The 24,239-nt window shown below is 40.4% G+C and overlaps 1 protein-coding gene across 1 annotated transcript in view; it reads left to right on the top strand.

Annotated features, from left to right (window-relative positions):
- Nucleotides 1-24,239, top strand: part of GABBR2 (gamma-aminobutyric acid type B receptor subunit 2) — a 1,152,522-nt gene that overhangs the window by 242,126 nt on the left and 886,157 nt on the right. The window contains exon 2 of the mRNA XM_075314883.1: nucleotides 9,124-9,261. Within this exon, the coding sequence (XP_075170998.1) occupies nucleotides 9,124-9,261 (138 nt within the window). The remainder of the gene's footprint in view (nucleotides 1-9,123; nucleotides 9,262-24,239) is intronic.

The following is a 24,239-nucleotide window of genomic DNA, read 5'->3' on the forward strand; positions in this document are numbered from 1 at the left end:
TGGGAGATATGACTCAGTGAATATATCTGTGTGTAATCCATGTGTCATATGTGTGTGCTATCCACGTGCACGCGTGTCATTAGTGTATACGAATATACCATCCGTGTGACACATACCAGAAAAAAACATTACACTGAAATGAAACGTTTGTATATGTTAAAGATGTGCAAAGATAAACACATTACCCTGTTCCTCATTGGCTGAGATATAATACACACCTGTCCTAGATGAAGATGACTCCCTTCCCTGATGAAGGTACCCCAAAATGCGTTTCAGGGTGGGTGCATATTGTAGAAATTACTATTTATATCTTCAAATATATTTTCCCATGTTCCTTTAGATACCTTGATGATTCAATTGTAGTATTTTATGATCCAGGGTTTACTGCTGACGTCTATTTAGCTTGCATGTGGAATTTCATTGCACTTGCACTTTATTATTCTTTGATGGATCATTTACTTTAAGTTACTACATAAATATATGTGTTTGGTGGGGGTGATATACTATTCCTTTGGTGTGTCCACTATATGCCTTTAATATAATAGCTATTTTGACAAATATCACTCCTTACCTGATATTTATCTATTAATAATTGGTTCAATAAAATAACATTTTATTTTTACATATTCTTTGGTATATCACCTACACCATATATCAGAGAAGCTGTGGAGAGAAAGCGCACATAGGGTCTTATCTGATAACAATGCGGGTGTAGGAGATAGGACAGGTGCTCACCTGCGGTAGTTGTGACAGGCACAACTCCTATGAAGGCATAAAATGAATGCAGAGGTGGTCAAGCTGCAGCCCCGATGATGCAGTCGAAAAACACACGGTGGGTAGGAAAGTCGGGTTCACGCTGCGCTAAAAACCACGATGCCAGACGATATGATGAATTCTTTTCTTTATTTAGGACAGGTCAACGAGTTTCAAAGGCATGTCCGCGTTCTTCATCAGGACAAGTAAAAGAACAGCATCTTTCCTTAACGCGTTTCAAAGGCATGTCCGCCTTCTTCATCAGGACAAGGAAAAGAACAGCATAATACATGCTGCTACCAGGAGATACATATATACCACTAAAAAGAGGTGCCACGTATACAAAAATGACGTCAGCCAACCAGTGAATAAGCGTCACGTGGCAAAAGCAGGAAGGTGTAAAAAAACACACAAGTGAAAGAATGAAATAAAACGATGAAAAAAAGGGGAAGAAAAAAGGAAGTAGGGTGTGAAAGGGTTAATTTTACTCAACCCGAGAGGAGAAATGAAAAGTGTGAATGGATGACTTTATGATGTGTTTCAACAATAAAAAAATATATATAAATGTTAATGAATATATAAAGTGAAATGTAGAATAGTGAATGTGTTTGATTTTATATACATGTGTCTAAACCCACAAGAGCATGTAGTGTCAGACCACGAGAATAAAGCACTCTGTATAGAATGCAGGGAATTCCTCTGGAACTCATATGGCAGTAGAAGGTAAAAAAAAGGGGGTCAGAAGCGTGAGAAAAAAGTGAACTGCGCATGCGCGAGCAAACTCCGCTGTGTAGCGAGAAGCGCTGACAAATGTGAAATGAGTTCAAAGCGTGGGAAAAAAGTTTTTGCGCATGCATGCGCCTGGCATGAAGCCGCCAGAGCGGGGTGAAAAAAGTTCCAATGTGTCCGTAGAGCAAGAAGCTAGCAGGAGTAGGAAAAAACAAAAACAGGGTTCAGCAAGTATGAAAATGGAAAAAAAGAAAAAAGGGGGAAACAAGGAAGATTCCGAAAAATGGATAAGGGAAAAATAAAATATATAGGGAGATAATTATATAGGGAGATAATAGAATAATATAGGGGGATAATTATTTATATACAGTGCCTACAAGTAGTATTCAACCCCCTGCAGATTTAGCAGGCTTACACATTCGGAATTAACTCAGCATTGTGACATTTGGACTGTAGATCAGCCTGGAAGTGTGAAATGCACTGCAGCAAAAAAGAATGTTATTTCTTTTTTTATTTTTTTTTTTAAATTGTGAAAAGTTTATTCAGAGGGTCATTTATTATTCAACCCCTCAAACCACCAGAATTCTGTTTGGTTCCCCTAAAGTATTAAGAAGTATTTCAGGCACAAAGAACAATGAGCTTCACATGTTTGGATTAATTATCTCTTTTTCCAGCCCTTTCTGACTAATTAAGACCCTCCCCAAACTTGTGAACAGCACTCATACTTGGTCAACATTGGAAAGACAAAGGAGCATTCCAAGGCCATCAGAGACAAGATCGTGGAGGGTCACAAGGCTGGCAAGGGGTAGAAAACCCTTTCCAAGGAGTTGGGCCTACCTGTCTCCACTGTTGGGAGCATCATCCGGAAGTGGAAGGCTTATGGAACTACTGTTAGCCTTCCACGGCTTTGACAGCCTTTGAAAGTTTCCACCCGTGCCGAGGCCAGGCTTGTCCGAAGAGTCAAGGCTAACCCAAGGACAACAAGGAAGGAGCTCCGGGAAGATCTCATGGCAGTGGGGACATTGGTTTCAGTCAATACCATAAGTAATGTACTCCACCGCAATGGTCTCCGTTCCAGACGGGCCCGTAAGGTACCTTTACTTTCAAAGCGTCATGTCAAGGCTCGTCTACAGTTTGCTCATGATCACTTGGAGGACTCTGAGACAGACTGGTTCAAGGTTCTCTGGTCTGATGAGACCAAGATCGAGATCTTTGGTGCCAACCACACACGTGACGTTTGGAGACTGGATGGCACTGCATACGACCCCAAGAATACCATCCCTACAGTCAAGCATGGTGGTGGCAGCATCATGCTGTGGGGCTGTTTCTCAGCCAAGGGGCCTGGCCATCTGGTCCGCATCCATGGGAAGATGGATAGCACGGCCTACCTGGAGATTTTGGCCAAGAACATCCGCTCCTCCATCAAGGATCTTAACATGGCTCGTCATTTCATCTTCCAACAAGACAACGACCCAAAGAACACAGCCAAGAAAACCAAGGCCTGGTTCAAGAGGGAAAAAATCAAGGTGTTGCAGTGGCCTAGTCAGTCTCCTGACCTTAACCCAATTGAAAACTTGTGGAAGGAGCTCAAGATTAAAGTCCACATGAGACACCCAAAGAACCTAGATAACTTGGAGAAGATCTGCATGGAGGAGTGGGCCAAGATAACTCCAGAGACCTGTGCCGGCCTGATCAGGTCTTATAAAAGACGATTATTAGCTGTAATTGCAAACAAGGGTTATTCCACAAAATATTAAATCTAGGGGTTGAATAATAAATGACCCACACTTTTATGTTGAAAATTTATTAAAATCTAACTGAGCAACATAACTTGTTGGTTTGTAAGATTTATGCATCTGTTAATAAATCCTGCTCTTGTTTGAAGTTTGCAGGCTCTAACTTATTTGCATCTTATCAAACCTGCTAAATCTGCAGGGGGTTGAATACTACTTGTAGGCACTGTACCAATGATACATGGCCAAGAGTGAAAACAAATGTCTGATGGTATAAAAGTATAAACAATATCACTCAAATATATAAAGATTTAAATTCTACACTTGAGTACATGAATATAAAACAAGGAATAAAAATAAAGAATAAAAAGAAACGCCCTGAATTAAATTAATAAAGGAACTGACAAAATACCACATCCACAGCCAAACGGTGATGGGGCACATATTAGGGGATACTTATGTACATACACAACTGTGCTCCCTCTGTGTGTATAATTTAAGAAAAAACTCAGCTAAAAGGATTTTTATATATATATATATATATATATATACATAAGATTTTAAGAAAAAACTCAGCTAAAAGGATTTATTAAAATCAAAATGATGGAAGCAAATGGGGTCTGAGTGTGTGAAACAAGACCTAGTAATTCATATTAGATGAGTTTATATATACTAAAAAGCGACATGGATGGTATAGATTAGAACCCTATAAAAATTAAAAATATATTATATATAAAAAAATGATTCCAATAAAGACTCTCGTAAAATGCATATGTAAAAATTGGGAATGGGGAAACTGATGGACAGAAAAAAAAACACACAAAAAATGGGAATAAGAAAGGATCAATAAAACAGATCAGTCAGTTCATTTAGACCATGGAATTTCAGAGTGCCAAGTTTATGAATCCAAAAGGTCTCTTTTTTACTTAATAATTCCAATCTATTTGGTATGTCCGGTGGAATATGCTCAATGGGGGTAATTTTGCAGGACATTATTTTGTTGTGAAACAAAGTACAATGTCTTGATAAGCCGTGCAGCATGTAGCCAATCTTAACGTTACATCTATGAGAATTTAACCTATTGTGCAACGCCTGGCAAGTCCTCCCCACATACTGTTTGCCGCAACTGCAGTCCAATAAATAGATGACATGGTCTGTCTGGCACGTCATATGTTCCTTAATGGGGAAGCTCTCAGACCCTTCATAAGAGCAAAAAGATGTCCTATTGTGGCAGATGCTCTTGCAACATAGACAATTTTTTGTATTACATCTGAAAGAACCCATCACAGCGGTTATAGTAGTAAATTTCTTAGTCTCTTTCAATCTACTGGGGGCTAGTATATTCTTAATGGTTGGAGCTCTCCTGAAGGTAAAGCCCGGCTGAGATGGTAAAATACCCTTCAAGATGGAGTCATTTAGAAGTACACTCCAGTGTTTTGAAAATATTTTTTTGATTCTGAGATTGTCACTGCTGTAAGTGGTGATGAAATTGAGGGCAAAACTATTAGCCATAGAGTCCATGTTATCTACCTTATTTGCTGGCTGGCGAGCTTTTTTGGAAACTAGTAGATCTTTTTGTTCAAGGGATCTTGTGGTGTTAAATGCTTTTTTAATTAAATTTTTGGGATATTTTTTCTCAAGGAAACGATCTCTCAGGATACCAACTTGATTTATAAAATCCTCCTCTGTCGTACAATTCCTCCTTATTCTTTTAATTTGATTAATAGGAATATTTTGCAACCATTTGCTGTAGTGTTCGCTATTAAAATTTATATAGCTGTTGGCATAAACCTGTTTAAAAAAGGTCTTAGTGAAAATCTGGCTGTTGTGGTGGTAGGGAGTCAGATCCAAAAAGTGAATAGTCTTATCATGAAACACTGGTGTGAACTCTAAACCCCAGGTATTATTTTTTAACAAACCAAGAAAAAGATCAATGTTATTTTGTTCGTTATCCCATATGAAGAACAAGTCTATGAACCTTTTATAGACGACAATACTATTAACATGGCTCCCATTCAGTATATGGAGGGTTTCGAACAGTCCCATGAATAAATTAGCATAAGTGCAAGCTGCTTTCGATCCCATCGCTGTTCCGAGACGTTGATGGTAAAGTTTGTCCGAAAAAGTAAAGAAATTATTGTACAGTATGAAACTCATAGCTTCTAGGAGGAATTTCTTTTGAACAGCAGGAAATCTGTTATCTTTAGTGAGGAAATGCCAAAAACTAAAAAGACCTAAATCGTGAGCAATATTTGAATACAGCGCGGACACATCAATGGTCACAAAGAGATAGGTTTGTTTCCAAGGAACATGCTTGATAATGTCTATGAGATGGGAGGAATCCCTCAGGTGGCTCTCTAAATCCAACACATGAGGTTGCATTAGTTGGTCTACATATGCCGCTAAATTTGCTGTAAGTGAATTAATGCCTGAAATAATGGGACGCCCTGGGGTTGCTGTTCTTTTCCTTGTCCTGATGAAGAAGGCGGACATGCCTTTGAAACGCATTGACCTGTCCTAAATAAAGAAAATAATTCATCATATCGTCTGGCATCGTGGTTTTTAGCGCAGCGTGAACCCGACTTTCCTACCCACCGTGTGTTTTACCTACGCCATATACACTGTATACATGTTGAATCCTTTGTGTTTCCAAATTAGGACAAGTGGTAACCACTTGTTATATATGACTATTATAGTTCATATGTTTTTCTCTATTATGTACAGAGCAGTTAGTCCAATGTTTGTATTGAGTACCTTCGTGTATGATGTTTTTATTGTTATGCGCCTTCTATTGACTTAGTTGCAGATCCACTGCATAAACCTGGGTTATATTATCGATATAAATAATATAGTTGTACATAATACATTGTACATATCTCGTTTTTTTCTTTCTCCTTTGTATTGCTTCCTTTACTGAGGGTCACTTTCATAATTGTGTCCAATACATATACACTCTTTACACATGGTGAATCTCATTACTGTTATATATTGACTTAATATTAGTAGTGTATATGTATATATTTTTTTCTGACAACCCTCCCTTATGCTCTTTGACCTGCACAGAGGTCATTGCTCATTGAGGGGTGAAGAGGTTAGCTGTGAGCATCACTTATTGTGAATGTTATCTCATATATATAGATTTTACCTTATATTGTAATTCTGCTTGCCTATTGACTACCGAAAAGTGATCTCTAAAGAAGGGGAAATGTCAGTCTATTGTTTGTTACAATGCCCAATGTGTGTCACAGGAGACAGACAGTCATATGGTTTTTGGCTATAGAAGGTCACAGCATATGGCTGCACAAAATACTCCCTGATTTTCTATTGTTCCTGCTGGATTGTCATCTCTTCCTCTCTTGTACTCAGAAGGAGCTTGCCTTCCACCCAGATGCTGATCACCAGTATTCTCTTGGTGTTTAAATACTTCCTTCTTCCCTGGACTGGTGCTGGTGATATTATCCAGTTTATTCTAACTCTGGTTGCAGGCAGGTGGTTTGCTCTCATCTGTAGCATTGTTGCTGAAGCTTGCTGTACGTCTGCCTGTGTCATCTGTGGATAAATAGTTCATGCTTTTCACCCCGTGTGTCCTCCTTGTGTCTTCCTTCAGCATTTAGTGTTGTTTGGTAAGGAGCTCATTACACTCGTTCTTTATTTAGGATCCTGCTCTAGGGATACCTAGGATCGGGTATCCTGCTTGGCGCATAGGTGTGGAACCTATTTAGGGTGGTGAGGGACCCCAGGGACCAGCAGTAGGTTTGGTCAGGAGTTACCATCTCCCCATTCTCTAAATACAAGGGTTCCCCTTCCCTTACCTTCCGGGTACCTAGTGTGGCAATGTGAAGACTGCAAGATGTCAATATTTTTCAGATTGTGACATTAAGAATTTAAAAATAATTCCCCAAAAATCTTGAAAAATATGTACACCATAAAAACTCGATTTAAATAGCCCATTTTGTAAAGTGCATTCTCTTTAATGCTTTTAATGCACAAGTTAGGGACAACATCCAGGTTGACCTTAAGATTCTGATTGTCTCAGATTTCCTGCAACAGACAAATACTATCATATTAAAGGGGTTGTCCACAATCTTTATATTGATGGTCTATTGCAATTGGACAGGTCATTAAAGTAAATTTGTCAGCAGGTTTTTGCTATGTAATCTGAAGACAGCATGCTGAAATTGTTAACACACAGATTTCAGTGATATGTCTCTTATCACACTGTGTTTTTTACCTGCATTGTTTGTTGTAGCTTCAGGAGATTATCATTGCCAGACAAGGTCAGCTAGAGGTCAGCTAGTCTGGCATGCCCTTTACTGTGATTAGTTCATTGTCTATATACATTGTATATGTAGAGCCTAGTGTGGGTGGGGGAAGCTTTCTCAGCTCTGCTGCATTGCTAAATCTAAAAACTCTGATTGTGTCAGAACTGTTGCACTCAGTAATTAAGTGATCTATCTTTTCATTCAGGGCCTATTTGCCTACATCATGCTGCTCTCAGATGAAGTAGGAAATGCCTTCTGACAGAGTCTGTTTAATATTTGAATTATGTGGTGTGATAACCCCCCCAATCAGTTGTTCATGATGTTGGTGGTGGATTGATGTGCTGAGTTGCAGAGCTGCACAGCACAGTTCTTTCAACTGCATTGTGGTACTGCACATTTGTTGATGCAAAAAGGTGGTAGATCTGTAGTACCCTGTTGCGGCCCTATCCCATTGATTGAACTATACTGTATAGCTCCACAACTCAGCACCTCTGGAACAGCTGATCAGTGGGGATTTCAGATGTCGCACCCCCATCGATCAAATATTGATGACCTATCACCTATCTTTGGGATAAGTGATAACTTGTTGATATTCGGGGTTTCGACTATAGACACAATTGGAAAAATGAGGAAATGTTATTCCTGTTAGAATGGACTGGCAGGTGGATGCTCAACTTATCACTTAATAGGCTGCTGAGAGATTTACTAGTTTTTTTTCTGGCCACCCCATAGAGAATAAAAGTAGTGGTGGATTTGTAGCAGAGATAAGTTTCCTAACTGGGTTCAGAGTTTCCCAATTAGTGCAGGTCCCAGTGTTGGGTCTCCCACCGATCGGCAAGTTATGATCTCTCCAGGAAATAGTTGATAACTTGTTTTTACTGGAAAACCTCTTTAAATGTAACATGGCAAACCAAGGGCAGCATGCAGCGTTTCAGTCAAGAACATACTTTAATAGCCAGCCAGGGACCAAGCCGCATGGCAGACTAATCACTCAGGCAGGTCCCTGGGGACTTTTCCTACGCAGTGACAGTGAATGATAGATCTCTACCTATGGGCATGTATAGTCAAGATGTGTCAGTCATTGGCAGCGGTGGGGAGAAACTTCTGGTGGCCCGCATGGTATGAGCCATAAGGCTTGGTCCCCTGCCATCTGTTAAGGTATGTTTGACTCTAAAACGCTACAGCTTGGATTACGCAGCCACTGCTGTCCCATGGTAAGGTCCCACTCTTACAATGTCAGAAGATGAAGTCACAAGCTATATATGTCTATAACCCTCAGTAGGGTACCATTTGTGGCTTATCCCCAACCTAACCAAAGTAACATTAAAATGTAGCTCTTTTTCCTGCTATTCATCATTTACTAAATTACAAACTAGCCCTAGTTGGCACGAGCATTGCATCATAGACCTTCTGCTTAAAGTCAACAATGTTTTAGCATCCATGTTTATTTTTTGATTATAAGTAGATGTTATAGATATGATTGGTTGTACTATGTGAATTTCCTACTGAAACAAACTCGGAATGACAGATTTCTAAAGATGTTGTGTATTCCAGGCCTTACAGCGATTATTCACCATAAACTGTCACAAGGTTATTACGAATAGACACTTCTGCTTTGTCTAACGCCTTATTTTATATTTTTCTAGTGCGACAATGCAAGAGGATTAAAGTCATTTTATGATGCCATCAAGTATGGACCTAATCATTTGATGGTTTTCGGTGGAGTATGTCCTTCAGTAACTTCCATTATAGCAGAGTCTCTAAAAGGATGGAACTTGGTTCAGGTAAGAGATGCATACTATTACCTAAAGAATCTAAAAATCCCACTGTATTGTTATATTAGTGCCGCAACAATAGGTAATATTTTCATAATTAAAATGCTTGAATTATTAAACCAAGTCGGCTAGCTTGGAAATCCCATTTGTAGACTGGTGCTGTTATTTTGTATCCATGCATACGTAGAGCACAATTTGGTAGCATTACTATAAAAAATGCATCATTATTTTGTTATTTTATATACACAATTTCCTAATCATATTCACTGTCATGTATGTGTTAATAGCACCAGTCCACTGATGGAAAAAAAGGCTGCTTTTTTTTTCCGGAGACTGTTTTAGCAAAGGTTTTTCCGTAAGATAGTTAAATATATTTTGGGTCGAGGTTCAACTCTCAGTAAACCTGTTGATCAGTTGAATGTCCCAAACATTCCAGTTAAAACATAAAATACCTTTGCCCCTTCATTATTTATTAGTGAACTTCCAGTATATGTGACTGAACTGCAGTACCAAGCATAGCCACAATAATATATATGGCGCTGTTTATGGTAAACAATGCAGTGGGAAATAAACTTCCTGTGATCAGACATTGTTTCTCTATCCTAAGGAAAGGCTAGAAAGAAAAGCATGTTGTCATTGTCTTTTATTTTGTATCAATCTAGGATGCATCGCCTCTGTCTGAAAATGAGCTAAAGATGTATCAGTTTTGTTATAGTCAGGAGAAGATTCCAGTAATGATTTCTATACATATGGGGATAAACTCTTATTGAGATTGTCCACTACTTTAATATTAATGGTCTATCATTAGGATAGGTCATTGATGTCTGATTGGCCGGGGTCCGACACCCAGCACCCCCACCGATCAGCAGTTCTTGGTGCCGGCGGCATCAGGTCGCTGGAGATGTTCAGATCTGGAGCTGTTCAGATCTGGAGCTGCTCCTTCTTCTGATAGTGGCCGCGTCCAGGTACTGCACATCCGCCTCCCATTCAAGTCAATAGGAGGCGGATGGACAGTACTCGGCCACGGCCACTATCAATTGGCAGAGCAACACCAGAACTGAACATTTCCAGCTGTCTGCAGACACCGCCAGCACCGAGAACAACTGATCGGCGGGCATGCCAGGTATCAGACACCAGCTGATCAGACATTGATGACCTATCCAATTGATAGACCAACAACCTCTCTAATATACAATGTTGTTTGGTAAGAACCGTTGGTTGTATTTCATAATTTTATTCATAGCTTTCATAGCTGTTTAAATATTTATTCCTTGGCCACAAAAGTTTTTTTTACCATATTCTTTCTAAAACATTTGCTATTGGAGCAATAATAGCGGTCAGATGGAGCACTGGGGAAAAAAAGCGATTTGAACCAAGGGTAAAGCAAATCTTTTTATTGAACCCTCTAGCTGGCCACAACGCGTTTCGATAGTCTAGGCTATCTTCATCAGGTGGTATAGAGGATGAGGATAAGGAAATGACATATATAGATAAAAGATCACAGTGATTGGATACAATAAATGACAATGATTGGGTTAGAAATGAAACATTATTAACCTCTATAATGCCAGTAAAAAATAATACTAAAATATATAAAAAATATATAAAAACACAGTTAGGAATGTGACCAAATTGTCAAATTTTGACAAATTTAGTAGTTGATATGAAATAAACAGATAAAGCCCATAGAAGGTGAGGACATGCAGATGCGTGTACACTACCACAAATATACATGCATATTCATGTTCGCACTATAGATATACACATAAGAACCTCATACATATGTGTAAATCCTTCATGGACACTAATTTACCAACACTAGCTACCACAATTAATCCTATCATGACTGATAGCAAGCGAGTCACACGTAATTAATAAGGAATCCCTATGAAAAAATGGATAAACCAAGGATACTGAATCCACCAATAAAGAGATGATATAGAGCCCAAGACTAAGAAAGATATAATCAATGTTTGACAACATTCGCAATGGTAAGGTTATGCAACTCAGGTGCTAAGGTGCCTAATTTAAAGATCCAAAAGCTTTCTTTTGTTTATTAGACTATTCAAACAGTCGGGATCAGTGTCGATAACATGACCTATGATCGTGAGACTCATCAATTTAGGGTCTCTGTTGTGGATAATGTTATAATGTTAGCCTGTGCGAATACTATGCCTATGCTTATTAAGACGGGTATGCATAGTTTGTACCATGCAGCCCACATATTGACGGTCACATGCACATTCTAAAAGGTAGACTACATACGTTGTTTGACAATTCACCCTATGGTTAATAGGATAAGTCGCACCAATGGTGTATGAGGTAAAACATTTTGCTCCATTGGCAATGACGTCACAACAAAGGCACTTTGGTGTGCCACAAGAGTAGCAACCCAAAATGTCCTCCCCATGAGTTTTTATGGGAGTAAGATTGCTTTTATTGGGAATGGATTTCCGTGATGTGTTGCTAGATGCTATCATATTATGCAAACATTTATTCTTCCTGTAAATGATCCGAGGTTTAGCTGGGAGATATTTGGAAAGTATGGGATCATCTCTGAGAATGAACTAAAACTAATTTAATAGCTTTTGGATGACTGTTCTGGACTGGCAAAAGGTGGTAACCAAACTCCATTTACTGAAATCAGGTATCCCTTTGACACCATTTTTTGACATATTAATTTTCTCAGTACATAAATCTTGGGATCTTGGGACAGAACTCCAGTTTTCTTAAATACATCTTGTAATAGTTTCAAGTGATTTACTTATCTTCCTAAAACATTTGCTAGAAATTTTCATTTTCGTGTTTTATTCAATCACACTTCTCCAATAAGAATAGTTTAACAAGTTATTTTGTAAAATAAATATTCTTTTGTTAAATATTTCTTTTGTTGATTAATACATTTATTCTATTCCTATTGTATCTGGCAATAAGTACTGTATGTAGGACCCACCAGTAGCCACAGCAGTGCCACTACTGGCACCAGTCATTTTGGCAGTAGCACTATCAAACGCAGGCCAGAATTATCCTCCTTTGCCTCAAGGAAGAATAGGATATAGTTGATTATATGGCACATTACTCATCTTACTCACAGCAGGATAATGTTACCTCTTAGGCTAGGTTCACACACTGCGTTGTTTTGACGCTGCGTTTTTGTGCGTTTTTTGCGGCAAAAACCGCACAAAAACGCACCCGCGTCAAAAAAACACGGGAAAAAAACGCCCACGTTTTTGTCGCGATTTAGTGCGTTTTTGCTGCATTTTGCTGCGTTTTTGCTCACTGCGTCTTTATGCGTTTTTTTTATCAGTGAACAAAAAAAAAAGGTCTGATGTCATTTCCTTATTCAATATGTTCTTCATTCTCCAGGATGCAGGAGAGCAGACAGCTGCAGAACTACAAGGCTCAGCATACTCCATCCAATAGTGTATGCAGGAGAGCAGACAGCAGCTGCAGAACTACAAGGCTCAGCATGCTCCATCCAATAGTGTATGCAGGAGAGTCGACAGCAGCTGTTGAACTACAAGGCTCAGCATCCTCCATCCAATAGTGTATGCAGGAGAGCAGACAGCAGCTGTCGAACTACAAGGCTCAGCATCCTCCTTCCAGGACTGTATGCAGGATTTCTTTGCCCCTCAAACAAAAAAAAATGACGTGGGCTTCGCCATATTTTTGTATGCTAGCCGGGTACAGCAGGCAGGTACGGGCTGCCCCCAACCCCCAGCTGTCTATTTGTACCCGGCTGGGAACCAAAAATATAGAGAAGCCCTTTTTTTTAATTATTTCATGAATTTCATGAAATAATTAAAAAAAAATGACGTGAGCTTCGCCTAATTTTTGTGTCCAGCCGGGTACAACTAGGCAGCTGGGGATTGGAATCCACAGTGCAGGGTGCCCATGCTTTCTGGGCACCCCTGCTGCAAATTGCAGTTCGCAGCCACCCCAGAAAATGGCGCTATCATAGAAGCGCCATCTTCTGGCGCTGTATCCAACTCTTCCAGCTGCCCTGGTGACGGGTGGCTCGCTGGGTAATAATGGGGTTAGGGCTAACTGTATATTATCAGCTGGCCCTAAGCCCGAAAATCATGGTGTCACACCAATATTAGACATGGCCACCATGAATTTCTAGTAAAGATAAAAAAAACACAACACACAGAAAAATACACAGGCATACGTACCCGGGGAGACTGCACACACCCGGAGCGGCGGTACCGGGAGGAGCTGGGAGCGGGCATGGCACCGGGAGTCTGCAGACAGGTGAGTATGACTTTTTTTTTTTCTACTGTTCACTTTTGGTTTCGCAGCCGCTTCCACCTCCTGCCCGTACATGACGCCGCACGGCAGCATACATGCACAGGACTGGAGGTAGAAGCGGCGGTGACGGTACCGGGAGGATTCACGCTTCTGTATTTACTGACAGAAGGAATCCTCTTCCTGTACATGTCACTTTACTACCCACCTCCTGCGTTTATAGCTGCGTTTTTGGTCTTAGAAACGCACTAAAACGCATCAAACGCATCCATTTGCGTTTTTTATTGCGTCTTTCAACATCCCATTGCACTCAATGCATGAAAAGCGCAGTGAAAAACGCAGGAATAATTGACATGCTGCATTTTTGTGGCACCACAAAAATGCAGCTGAAAAAAAACGCTGTGTGCAGACAGCAAAAATGAAAACTCATAGACTTTGCTGGGGAAGCAAAGTCATGCAGTTTTCTGAGCAAAAACGCACCCGAAAACTGCGCAAAAACACAGCGAAAAACGCACTGTGTGAACTTACCCTTACAGTGACTTCTTCAGTTTGAATTAGGATTGTGCACGTTTCTTCTCCTCTGTCCCTTTAACAATTAACAATTCATTTTTTTAGTTGTGGAATTTCAATTCTGTCAGTCATATATGTCTTTTTTTAACCCCTAGTGTCTTAAACCACAGCACTCTGAGTGCTAAGAAAAAATATTTAGTGGATAAGAATAGCTAACATTTGAAATTGTATGAAATGGGGGCATAAGAGGTGAAGGGCAAAACTGAAATGCCTAGCAGTATTGGTGGTAGTAGTAGCGATGGCACCAGTAGCCATGGTGGTAGGGACACTGACAGTAAGGATTGTGGTAATGTTGACAATATAACTGCAGAGTCCATATCAGATCAAAAGATCTTCCAGGGTTAGATCTTTTTCTCTAGTCAGACTGAGAGCAGATGATTCCCCTATTGCTGTTGGTGTAGGAGGTTAAACAGTGCCTGAAAGGTCTTGTTATGGTAGTTTTGAGTGCTATGTGTGATCATATTTGTTGTCGGAAAACCAATCTAGTGCAGTGTCCAAGCTATGCCGGCACATACTAAGCTGTGGATGTCCCTGCACTAATTGATTACGAACTACATCTCTCGGTACATGAAGCAACTTCACCTGCTTAGGTAAATAATATAAAATTGCAATATGTGCAAAGTCCAAACAATCTTTTCTCCTTCTCATTGCGTTCATCTTTATAATAGCTACATTCTTCAGTAGGGCCTCATTGTTATCATCAAAATCATCCCACTCATAATCTGTTTTCCATAAGGCCAGAGTCACACTTGTGATGGTCTCACATGTGACTCACGGCGAGTCTCGCATCGCATCACCCGGCACGGCTTGCTGCTCTCTGAACAGAAGCGGGTCAGCTGCATAGAAATACACAAAGCTGACCAGCTGCTGTCCAAATCACATAGTTGATCTACATAAAATGTTTGGAACTGTGATACCTCCATGTTTGGATCTGGCTCCAACACCATGCTATACACCTGTGCATGATTTGGCCCCTGCCCAGGATTGGGCGCATAATCACTCACTATGGCACCATGTTGGAGATGGTTATAGAACCAGGAATCGAACCGTGATTTTACCACAGCAATTGTCTGGTCACAATGGAAGCCACAAAAAGCGGCATACAAAGTTGATAGTGCTGAAAGTGATAAAAAAATGGATGATGGCAGTTGAGGCATGTGTTCTTCATTCATCATTTATAGTCGATTCAGATTTGGTCTGACCATAGTCACAGGCAGGTAAATTCCACCAGTAGACACCTGCACAGGACATTTCAGTTGTTCTTTTGTACTAAGGGGTACTTTGCACACTATGACATAGCAAGCCGATGCTTGTGATGCCGAGCGTGATAGTACCCGCCCCCGTCGCAGCAGCGATATCTTGTGATCGCTGCTGTAGCGAACATTATCGCTACGGCAGCTTCACATGCACTCACCTGCCCTGCAAAGTTGCTCTGGCCGGCGAACCGCCTCCTTACTAAGGGGGCGGGTCGTGCGGTGTCACAGCGATGTCACACGGCAGGCAGCCAATAGAAGCGGCGGGGCAGAGATGAGCAGGACGTAAACATCCCGCCCACCTCCGTCCTTCCACATAGCCGGCGTGACCCGCGGTGACGCAGGTAAGCTGATGTTCCTCGCTCCTGCGGTTTCTCACACAGCGATGTGTGCTGCCGCAGGGGAACGTGAACAACATCGTACCGTCGCTGCCGCGCAATTATGAAAATGTCGGACACTACACCGATGATATGATTAAGACACTTTTGCGCTCGTTAATCGTATCAAAAACGCTTTACACACTACGATATCGACAGCGACGCCGGATGTGTGTCACTTTCAATTTGACCCCACCGACATGGCACCTGTGATGTCGTAGTGTGCAAAGTACCCCTTAAAGGCAGAGACAGATTGGTCTGACTGATTTAAAAAAAAAAAAAAAAAAAGGACTGTTTCTTAATTTGAAACAGCTTAAAAAGTCTGGGTTGTCCTTTTCAGGGCCTGGGCTAGTGTCTTTACATTGTGCACCTGGTAAACCCACCATATTTATATGTACTGGAAAGACTTTTGAGGAATAATTGGCCAAAAGCACAAAAAAATAAAAAATGTGGCAGCATTTCTGAATAATCTTAGGTCAGAATTATATGTATATGAGGCTAGAGCATCTCACGAGATATAGCATCTCTTTGCTAGATGAATATCTGCAGGTTTCACACATGTATATGGATATTCATCTCATCTATGGAACAGTGATAATAACTGAGCATGACGTTTTCAGTATGCTGACACAGTGTTTTTAATATAACACTAAGTTTAGGTAGCACTCTGGGTATTTTTTTTTAATAAATTATGTATCTATTCTCCCAATATATAATTTAAGCTAATATTAACTTCTTTAGAGAAGAATCACTTCATAATATTGTAGTATTTATTAGCTATGCCTTAAAAGGAACAGTAAAAATCCAACATACACAAAAAGGAGTTTAAGAATACCAGGATAAGTATAACTATGGAAGTATAATAGACATATAGTACAGACCAAAAGTTTGGACACACCTTGTCATTCAATGAGATTTCTTTATTTTCATGACTCTGAAAATTGTAGATTCACATTGATGGCATCAAAACTCTGAATTAAAACATGTGGAATGAAATACTTAAAAAAGTGTGAAACAACTGAAAATATGTCTTATATTCTAGGTTCTTCAAAGTAGCCATGTTTTGCTTTCATTACTACTTTGCACACTCTTGTCATTCTCTTGATGAGCTTCAAGAGGTAGTAACCGGAAATGGTCTTCCAACAGTCTTGAAGGAGTTCCCAGAGATGCTTAGCACTTGTTGGCCCTTTTGCCTTCACTCTGCGGTCCAGCTCACCCCCAAACCATCTCGATTTGGTTCTGGTCTGGTGACTGTGGAGGCCAGGTCATCTTGCGCAGCACCCCATCATTCTCCTTCTTAGTCAAATAGCCCTTACACAGCCTGGAGGTGTGTTTGGGGTCATTGTCCTGTTGAAAAATAAATGATGGTCCAACTAAACGCGAACCGGATGGAATAGTATGCCGCTGCAAGATGCTGTGGTAGGCATGCTGGTTCTGTATGTCTTCAATTTTGAATAAATCCCCAACAGTGTCACCAGCAAAGCACCCCCACACCATCACTCCTCCTCCTCCATAATTCATGGTTGGAACCAGGCATGTAGAGTCCATCCGTTCACCTTTTCTACAAAGACACGGTGGTTGGATCCAAATATCTCAAATTTGGACTCATCAGACCAAAGCACAGATTTCCACTGGTCTAATGTCCATTCCTTGCGTTCTTTAGCGCAAACAAGTCTCTTCTGCTTGTTGCCTGTTTTTAGCAGTGGTTATCTAGCAACTATTTTACCATGAAGACCTGCTGCACAAAGTCTGCTCTTAACAGTTGTTCTAGAGATGAGAAGGTGTGTCCAAACTTTTGGTCTGTACTGTATATATATAGTATAAGTTCCTTATATTGGGTATCAGAAGGTCAGCAAAATAAGAAGGAGCCTTGTGACACCATCAGGGCCCACTAAATGGAACAGAATGACCACAGCTGGAATGTGCCAGAAATGTAACACAGGGCTTTAAAGAGACCCGTATTTTGTATATGTGTAGGTTATATACAAAAACAAAGGTTCCAGGTGGCACACAATCCATGGTGCACGTGTCCAAGGAAGGCATACACAGTATAACTTGAACAAAGGACCGGCACTCCAAATCTTCTGGAATTTTTTACACTTTATTCCACATCATAAGTATACAGGCGTAAATAACGCGTTTCGGCTAATAGTGAGCCTTTTTCACATCTATGCGTTAGTTACACCTGTATACTTATGATGTGGAATAAAGTGTAAAAAATACCAGAAGATTTGTAGTGGCGGTCCTTTGTTCAAGTTAGGTTATATACAAGTTATACTATGACGTCCCCAATCAGAATACGTCAGTTATACAAAGGTGAGGCTTGATTTGTCTCACTGTAAAATAGAGACACAGATGCATATGTGTCTGTCTTCTGTATTATTATAACATAGGGTAAGTTGTATCACTATGGCAAAGCTGTATAAGTCCTCGAATAACCTCAATATATCCTAATCTAGGTCCCTGCCTTGCCGTAGAGCTTGGCACTGTACAGCACCATTCCAGCGTTTTTAGTTTTATTTCCACCATTGGAGTGATGCTACTGATCTAAGGTCCCTGCCCCGGTCTTACACTTACCCTCCAGAATTTTCAACTTTTATTGGTGTTGCTCTGGTCCCACTGTGCCCTCTTTTGATCGCAGCTTCTGACTGATCAGAAGTCAGAAGGCCAAAATTGAGGCAACACCCTCAAGATTTATGAATTTTTGGCATTTTGCCAATACAAATCCAAATTTTATGAATGTTTTTATATTTCACAGTAAAGTTTTTAAGTAGAAATAATAAAATCTGATGTAGAAACACAATATTAGCAAGAAATGTGTTCATTTGTCAACAAATTGGACACTATTGTCACTCAGATGACTGTGGGAGAAAAGCCATATATTTGTCCTATTTTCATAACACTAAAATGTTAATTTTTAGTTGGATACCAACTGCATCTCTGGACATGCAGCCCCACACCATAACACTCAGAGGATGCTTCATGGTGGGTACTGTACTCTGGCAAGCAATCCTCCCAGGTCGTCATCGAACATAGCGGACACTCTCGCTGCCAAAGATGATTATGTATGTCTCATCACTCCATAAAACATTTCTCCGTTGTTCAATGGTCCATTTAGAATGTTCTTTGGCCCACTGCAGACGTTACTGATGCTGTGAGGCATTAAAAAAATGGCTTTTTACGTGGTATTCGGGCTCTTAACCCTGCATTTACCAATCATCATTGAAACGTCCGATCGGACACTGTCACTCCATAGTTGACAAGCTCCTTGTTGATGTCAACAGCAGTTGATTTCCTGTTACTTAGGGCGATTCTAACAATTCTTCTATCAGTCTGAGGATTTGTAGTCTTCTTCCTTCCTCTACCTGGTTTATTCTTTATCGAACCAGTCTCTTGAAACCGCTTGCACACTTTGAGAACGCTGGCCGATGAGATCCCTTTTCCAATTTGAGCTACAATTTCGCGGTAACTGTACCCTTCTTCTCTTAAAGTAACAGCTTTGGTTTTCTTCTTAGGTGACCACTCCTGTCTAATACTGCTGGCCATTTCAAAAATCTCAAATTTAAATGAAAAAATGGTGAAAATCACTTAATATGTCATTATGTCACACTGTTAAATCGTAAATTTAATGAATGAATTAATTAATTAATCGTTAAATTAATCGAAGCTGGCTACCGTACAAAGATAGTCATTAATGTTGCATGTGAAATAAGTTAAAAGGGTGGTTCACCCATTTTTTTTTATTTTCTAGATTGATATTATGTTGAGAAACAATGTTTCTCTCAAATACCTTGTGTTGCCAGTAGTGCCTGTGAGAGGCGCTATTGCGGACCGCTGTTCCCTGCTCGGTGACCCCCGGACTCTGTGACCTGGGGGTCCTGTAATGTCACATCACGTTCCTGTTAACCTGACATCACCACGGCTGGCCACAGTGTCCGTGAGTGATGGGCTGGTGGCGGTGTTTCACTGCTCAGCACAGCACAGAAAGTCAGCCCATCAGCTCCCTGCTCCCTCCTCCCTCACGGCAGAGTGCTGCAAGCAGGAGACACGCTTGGCTGTGACGAGCGGTGAAACACCACCCACAGCTCAGTGAGTCAGGAAGACTGCGGCCATTCGCGGTGATGTCAGCTCAACAGGAACTTGACGTGACATCACCGGATCCCCGAGGTCACAGAGCCCGGGGGTCAGGCAGTGGGGAATAGCGGTTCGCAATAGCGCCTCTCACAGGCACTATTGCCAACATAAGGTATTTGAGAGAAACATTATTTCTCAACATAATATCGATCTAGAAAATGAAAAAAATATGGGTGAACCACCCTTTTAATCAAATACGTGTCAATTTTATATTATAAAATTCAGAGACAGTATAACAGAATAAAAAAATGTAATTGCTTACATTTTGATGACAAACTGGACTTAAAATATAAAGACTGCTATTTAATTGCACAATATTGGTCATCACACCCAGCTCACAATAAACATAGAATACATATCGCAGAAGAGGGCGTGTGTTCAAGTAACTATGTCAGGGAAAACTTTCATTAAATATTGGTGATACTGAAAAACTGCAGGTGTTGCCTCAATTTTGGCCACTAGTGTAGCTCTCAATGGAAGTCTATGACAGCCTGAACGGGGCTCTCAAAGACTTGCTTTGAAGAGTGACCTCTGGCTCGCTCCATGAAACACTGGAACAACTGGAAGGTAACTGCTGGAGACCGACATATTAGCAGGAATTTGTTTATGATAATGTCTGCAATTAATCTGTCTCCAAGGGAAAAAATAATTTCTTTCTATTGTATACTTGATATTTCATAGTTGCACAAGCAGTCAATATCCCACCTGCAAATTAGTTTTTGGCTCGTAATGTGCACATTTCAAGTCATCTATCTGATTTGAGTCTGCAATGTAGATAATGTTTCTTTTAAATTTGTTCTTTCCAGTGCAGCCTGGTCTCTGAATGTGCCGGTAAATCCTGCCTTAGAAATACTTTATTACACACAGGTGTCTATATCCATGTGTCATCATCTAATGGGAAAGACTGTCCTCCTGAATAAAATGTTATTCCGCAATTTACTGAATGGTGGCATCTAATGTATAATGTATGCACTACTTAAAAGCCTTTCATAATGTATACTCAGACATTACATTACATTTTACTCTGCCAGTTAGAAGTTTGCCTTCAGCTATGCCATAGGGCTTTCAGCCATCCAGGCTTAACTTCTAAACATATAAATGCCTTTTGACATTAAGTGAGAATAGGTACTTACATTCGGGCAGAGTATAAAGACTATTAACATATTTAGCTGAAAACATATTTAGGGTTAACTGTAACTAAAGGAATGAACGTAGATAGATAGATAGAGATACGGTAGTTGGAAAGATACGGTAGTTGGAGAGATAGATAGATAGAACATTGTATTCATTGTGTATAGACAATCAATAATACATATGTTGGAAAAAAATAGGTAAAAAGTAAAAGAACTGAAACAATGAACAAATGAGGGTATAGCAAGACATTAAAATGTCATAGATTTCAGCTATTATACCAATTTTTTCACAATAGTTACAAAAGCATATGAAGCAAATTAATATTATGTGCCTGCAATAAACATACTTTAAATTTAAAGTGAAACTGTAAAATGAATGAGATAACTTTATGCAGTCTTTCTATCTAAAAAAAAAATCATAAAAATTAAATACTACCATATGCTGTTCATATCCAAAATGTGTTAATCATTCACAAACAAAATAGAAAATATATCTATTCAGGCGACTGCATATTTTCCGTAGAATTAAATAGACATATACTGATATGGTGGTATTAAAGATATGGCAGGAACAGTTTTCTATTTTTTTTACTGTATAAGTTATCGTGTTTTCCAGATTATAAAATGTGGGTGCATCTTATAATCCAGATATGGCTTAATGGAGCGACGGTGATGGAGCTGGGTCACAGGAGGCAGGGTTGGCAATACTGAGGGCTCGGAGGAGGGGGTGTCACCTCTGGGAAGTGGCTCAAGAGGATCACAGGACAGAGGATTGGCAATGCGGTGGGCATGATCTTGATCTGACAGCGTGCTCCATTGAATCGTTCGCGGTTGACTTAATGGACTTCAAAAAAATGGCCGCGCAGGCGCAGATTGGCGCAATGGACTTTAAGAAAATGGCCGTGGAATCCTATCTGCGCACCTGCCATCTCTACAGCCACTTTCTTTAAGGCAATCTCGTCAACAGCGGGCAATTCACTGGAGCCGGCAGATCTGTGGCACCTGCCGCCACGACACCCCCGAACCCACAGTATCCCTCCTCCAAGCCCGTATCATCACCGAGCCTGCCTCCTGTGACCTTCCTGAGCCAATCCACCACTGCCGCTTCCCCCTGGTGAGATATTATAAAACGCACTAGGATTATAAGACTGACCCTCATTTTAACATTAAAAATTATTTTTTCCTATTTTCCTCCTCTAAATTTGGGGTGCATCTTATAATCCGGTGCATCTTATAAAACAAAAAATATGGTACTTTACTGTTGATGGAAGTTTTATTTAATCAATAATGTAATTTTATCATACTTGTACTTATGGTACCACATCAAGTTTTGTTAAAAGTTGTGTAGCTTGGTTTTGGCTTTAGCATTGCATGCCTTCTTCTTTTCCTAAAAATGTTTAGCTAATGGAAGCTGTTACAGAGTTATAGGGGCTAATGATGAGCTGTAAGTGGTCCTCCTGATCTGACATAAATACTTTTATAGAATTGTAATAGTTTATTATTGAATTTTAGTGCCGTATTCTTTGGGCTGAACCAGAGGTCTCTGACAGCGGCTTATTCCTCTCTGCATTTATAACACTTAGACCACACTAAACCAAGCGTGTATGTACTGTATATGGGAGTAACTGCAGGAATTATGGTCTTGGCTAACAGCAATTGAAAGTATATTGACACTTTTAGGGTTCATAAACTTGGCTATATTGTAGATCTGTACGTCCTCTCAATGTTACTGTTATTCTCCATATTTCAGACACCTTGTACAGTTTATCTTTTTAATACGGTACCATGAAGGGATTTTGTAGGGCAGAGTTGCAAGTATTCCTCTCTCTTATCCACTCAGAGCTTGACTCTCAGTCACTCTATGGATCATTGCTCGCCAAGCAGTTCTGTCCCCCTTTGCTTCTTTAAGTTCACCAATCATTTCCATATAAGGCTATGTGCACACAGTGCGTTTTTTTGACGCTGCGTTTTTGTGCGTTTTTGGCCGCTAAAAACGCACCTGCGTCGAAAAAACGCGGCAAAAAATGCACGCGTTTTGCAGCGATTTGGTGCGTTTTTTGCTGCGTTTAGGCTAGGTTCACACACTGCGTTGTTTTGACGCTGCGTTTTTGTGCATTTTTTTGTGGCAAAAAACGCACAAAAACGCACCCGCGTCAAAAAAACGCGGAAAAAAACGCCCGCGTTTTTGCCGCGATTTAGTGCGGTTTTGCTGCATTTTGCTGCGTTTTTGCTCACTGCGTCCTTATGCGTTTTTATCAGTGAACAAAAAAAAAAGGTCTGATGTCATTTCCTTCTTCAATGTGTTCTTCATTCTCCACTAGTGTATGCAGAAGAGCAGACAGCTGCAGAACTACAAGGCTCAGCATACTCCATCCAATAGTGTATGCAGGAGAGCAGACAGCAGCTGTCGAACTACAAGGCTCAGAATCCTCCTTCCAGGACTGTATGCAGGATTTCTTTGCCCCCCCAAACAAAAAAAATGACGTGGGCTTCGCCATATTTTTGTATGCTAGCCGGGTACAGCAGGCAGGTACGGGCTGCCCCCAACCCCCAGCTGCCTATTTGTACCCGGCTGGGAACCAAAAATATAGGGAAGCCCTTTTTTTTTAAATTATTTAATGAATTTCATGAAATAATTTAGAAAAAAATGACGTGAGCTTCGCCCAATTTTTGAGTCCAGCCGGGTACAACTAGGCAGCTGGGGATTGGAATCCACAGTGCAGGGTGCCCATGCTTTCTGGGCACCCCCGCTGTGAATTGCAGTCCCGCAGCCACCCCAGAAAATGGCGCTTTCATAGAAGCGCCATCTTCTGGCGCGGTATCCAACTCTTCTAGCTGCCCTGATGCCGGGTGGCTAGCTAGGTAATAATGGGGTTAGGGCTAGCTGTATATTATCAGCTAGCCCTAAGCCCGAAATTCATGGTGTCACGCCAATATTAGACATGGCCACCATGAATTTCTAGTAAAGATAAAAAAAAAACACAACACACAGAAAAACATTTTTATTAGAAATAAAACACAACACAATTAGTGACTCCATCTTTATTGAAATAAAGAACCCCCCTCCGAAGTAATCCTGGGTCAGGGTCCCGCGCCGTCCAATCCGGATCCAATATCATCTGATCGGTTTGCTGGAAGGCAAAGCGATCAGATGATGTGTCAGGTTAAACTACGTAATAGTGCTAAAAAACAGAAGCGCTGATAGGGTTTTACCAGATAAGTACAGGTTAGTATATAGATAAATACACTCACCAAAAATGGTTGTGAAGGGT

This window comes from Anomaloglossus baeobatrachus, chromosome 6, assembly GCF_048569485.1.
Source record: "Anomaloglossus baeobatrachus isolate aAnoBae1 chromosome 6, aAnoBae1.hap1, whole genome shotgun sequence".
Lineage (NCBI taxonomy): Eukaryota > Metazoa > Chordata > Amphibia > Anura > Aromobatidae > Anomaloglossus > Anomaloglossus baeobatrachus.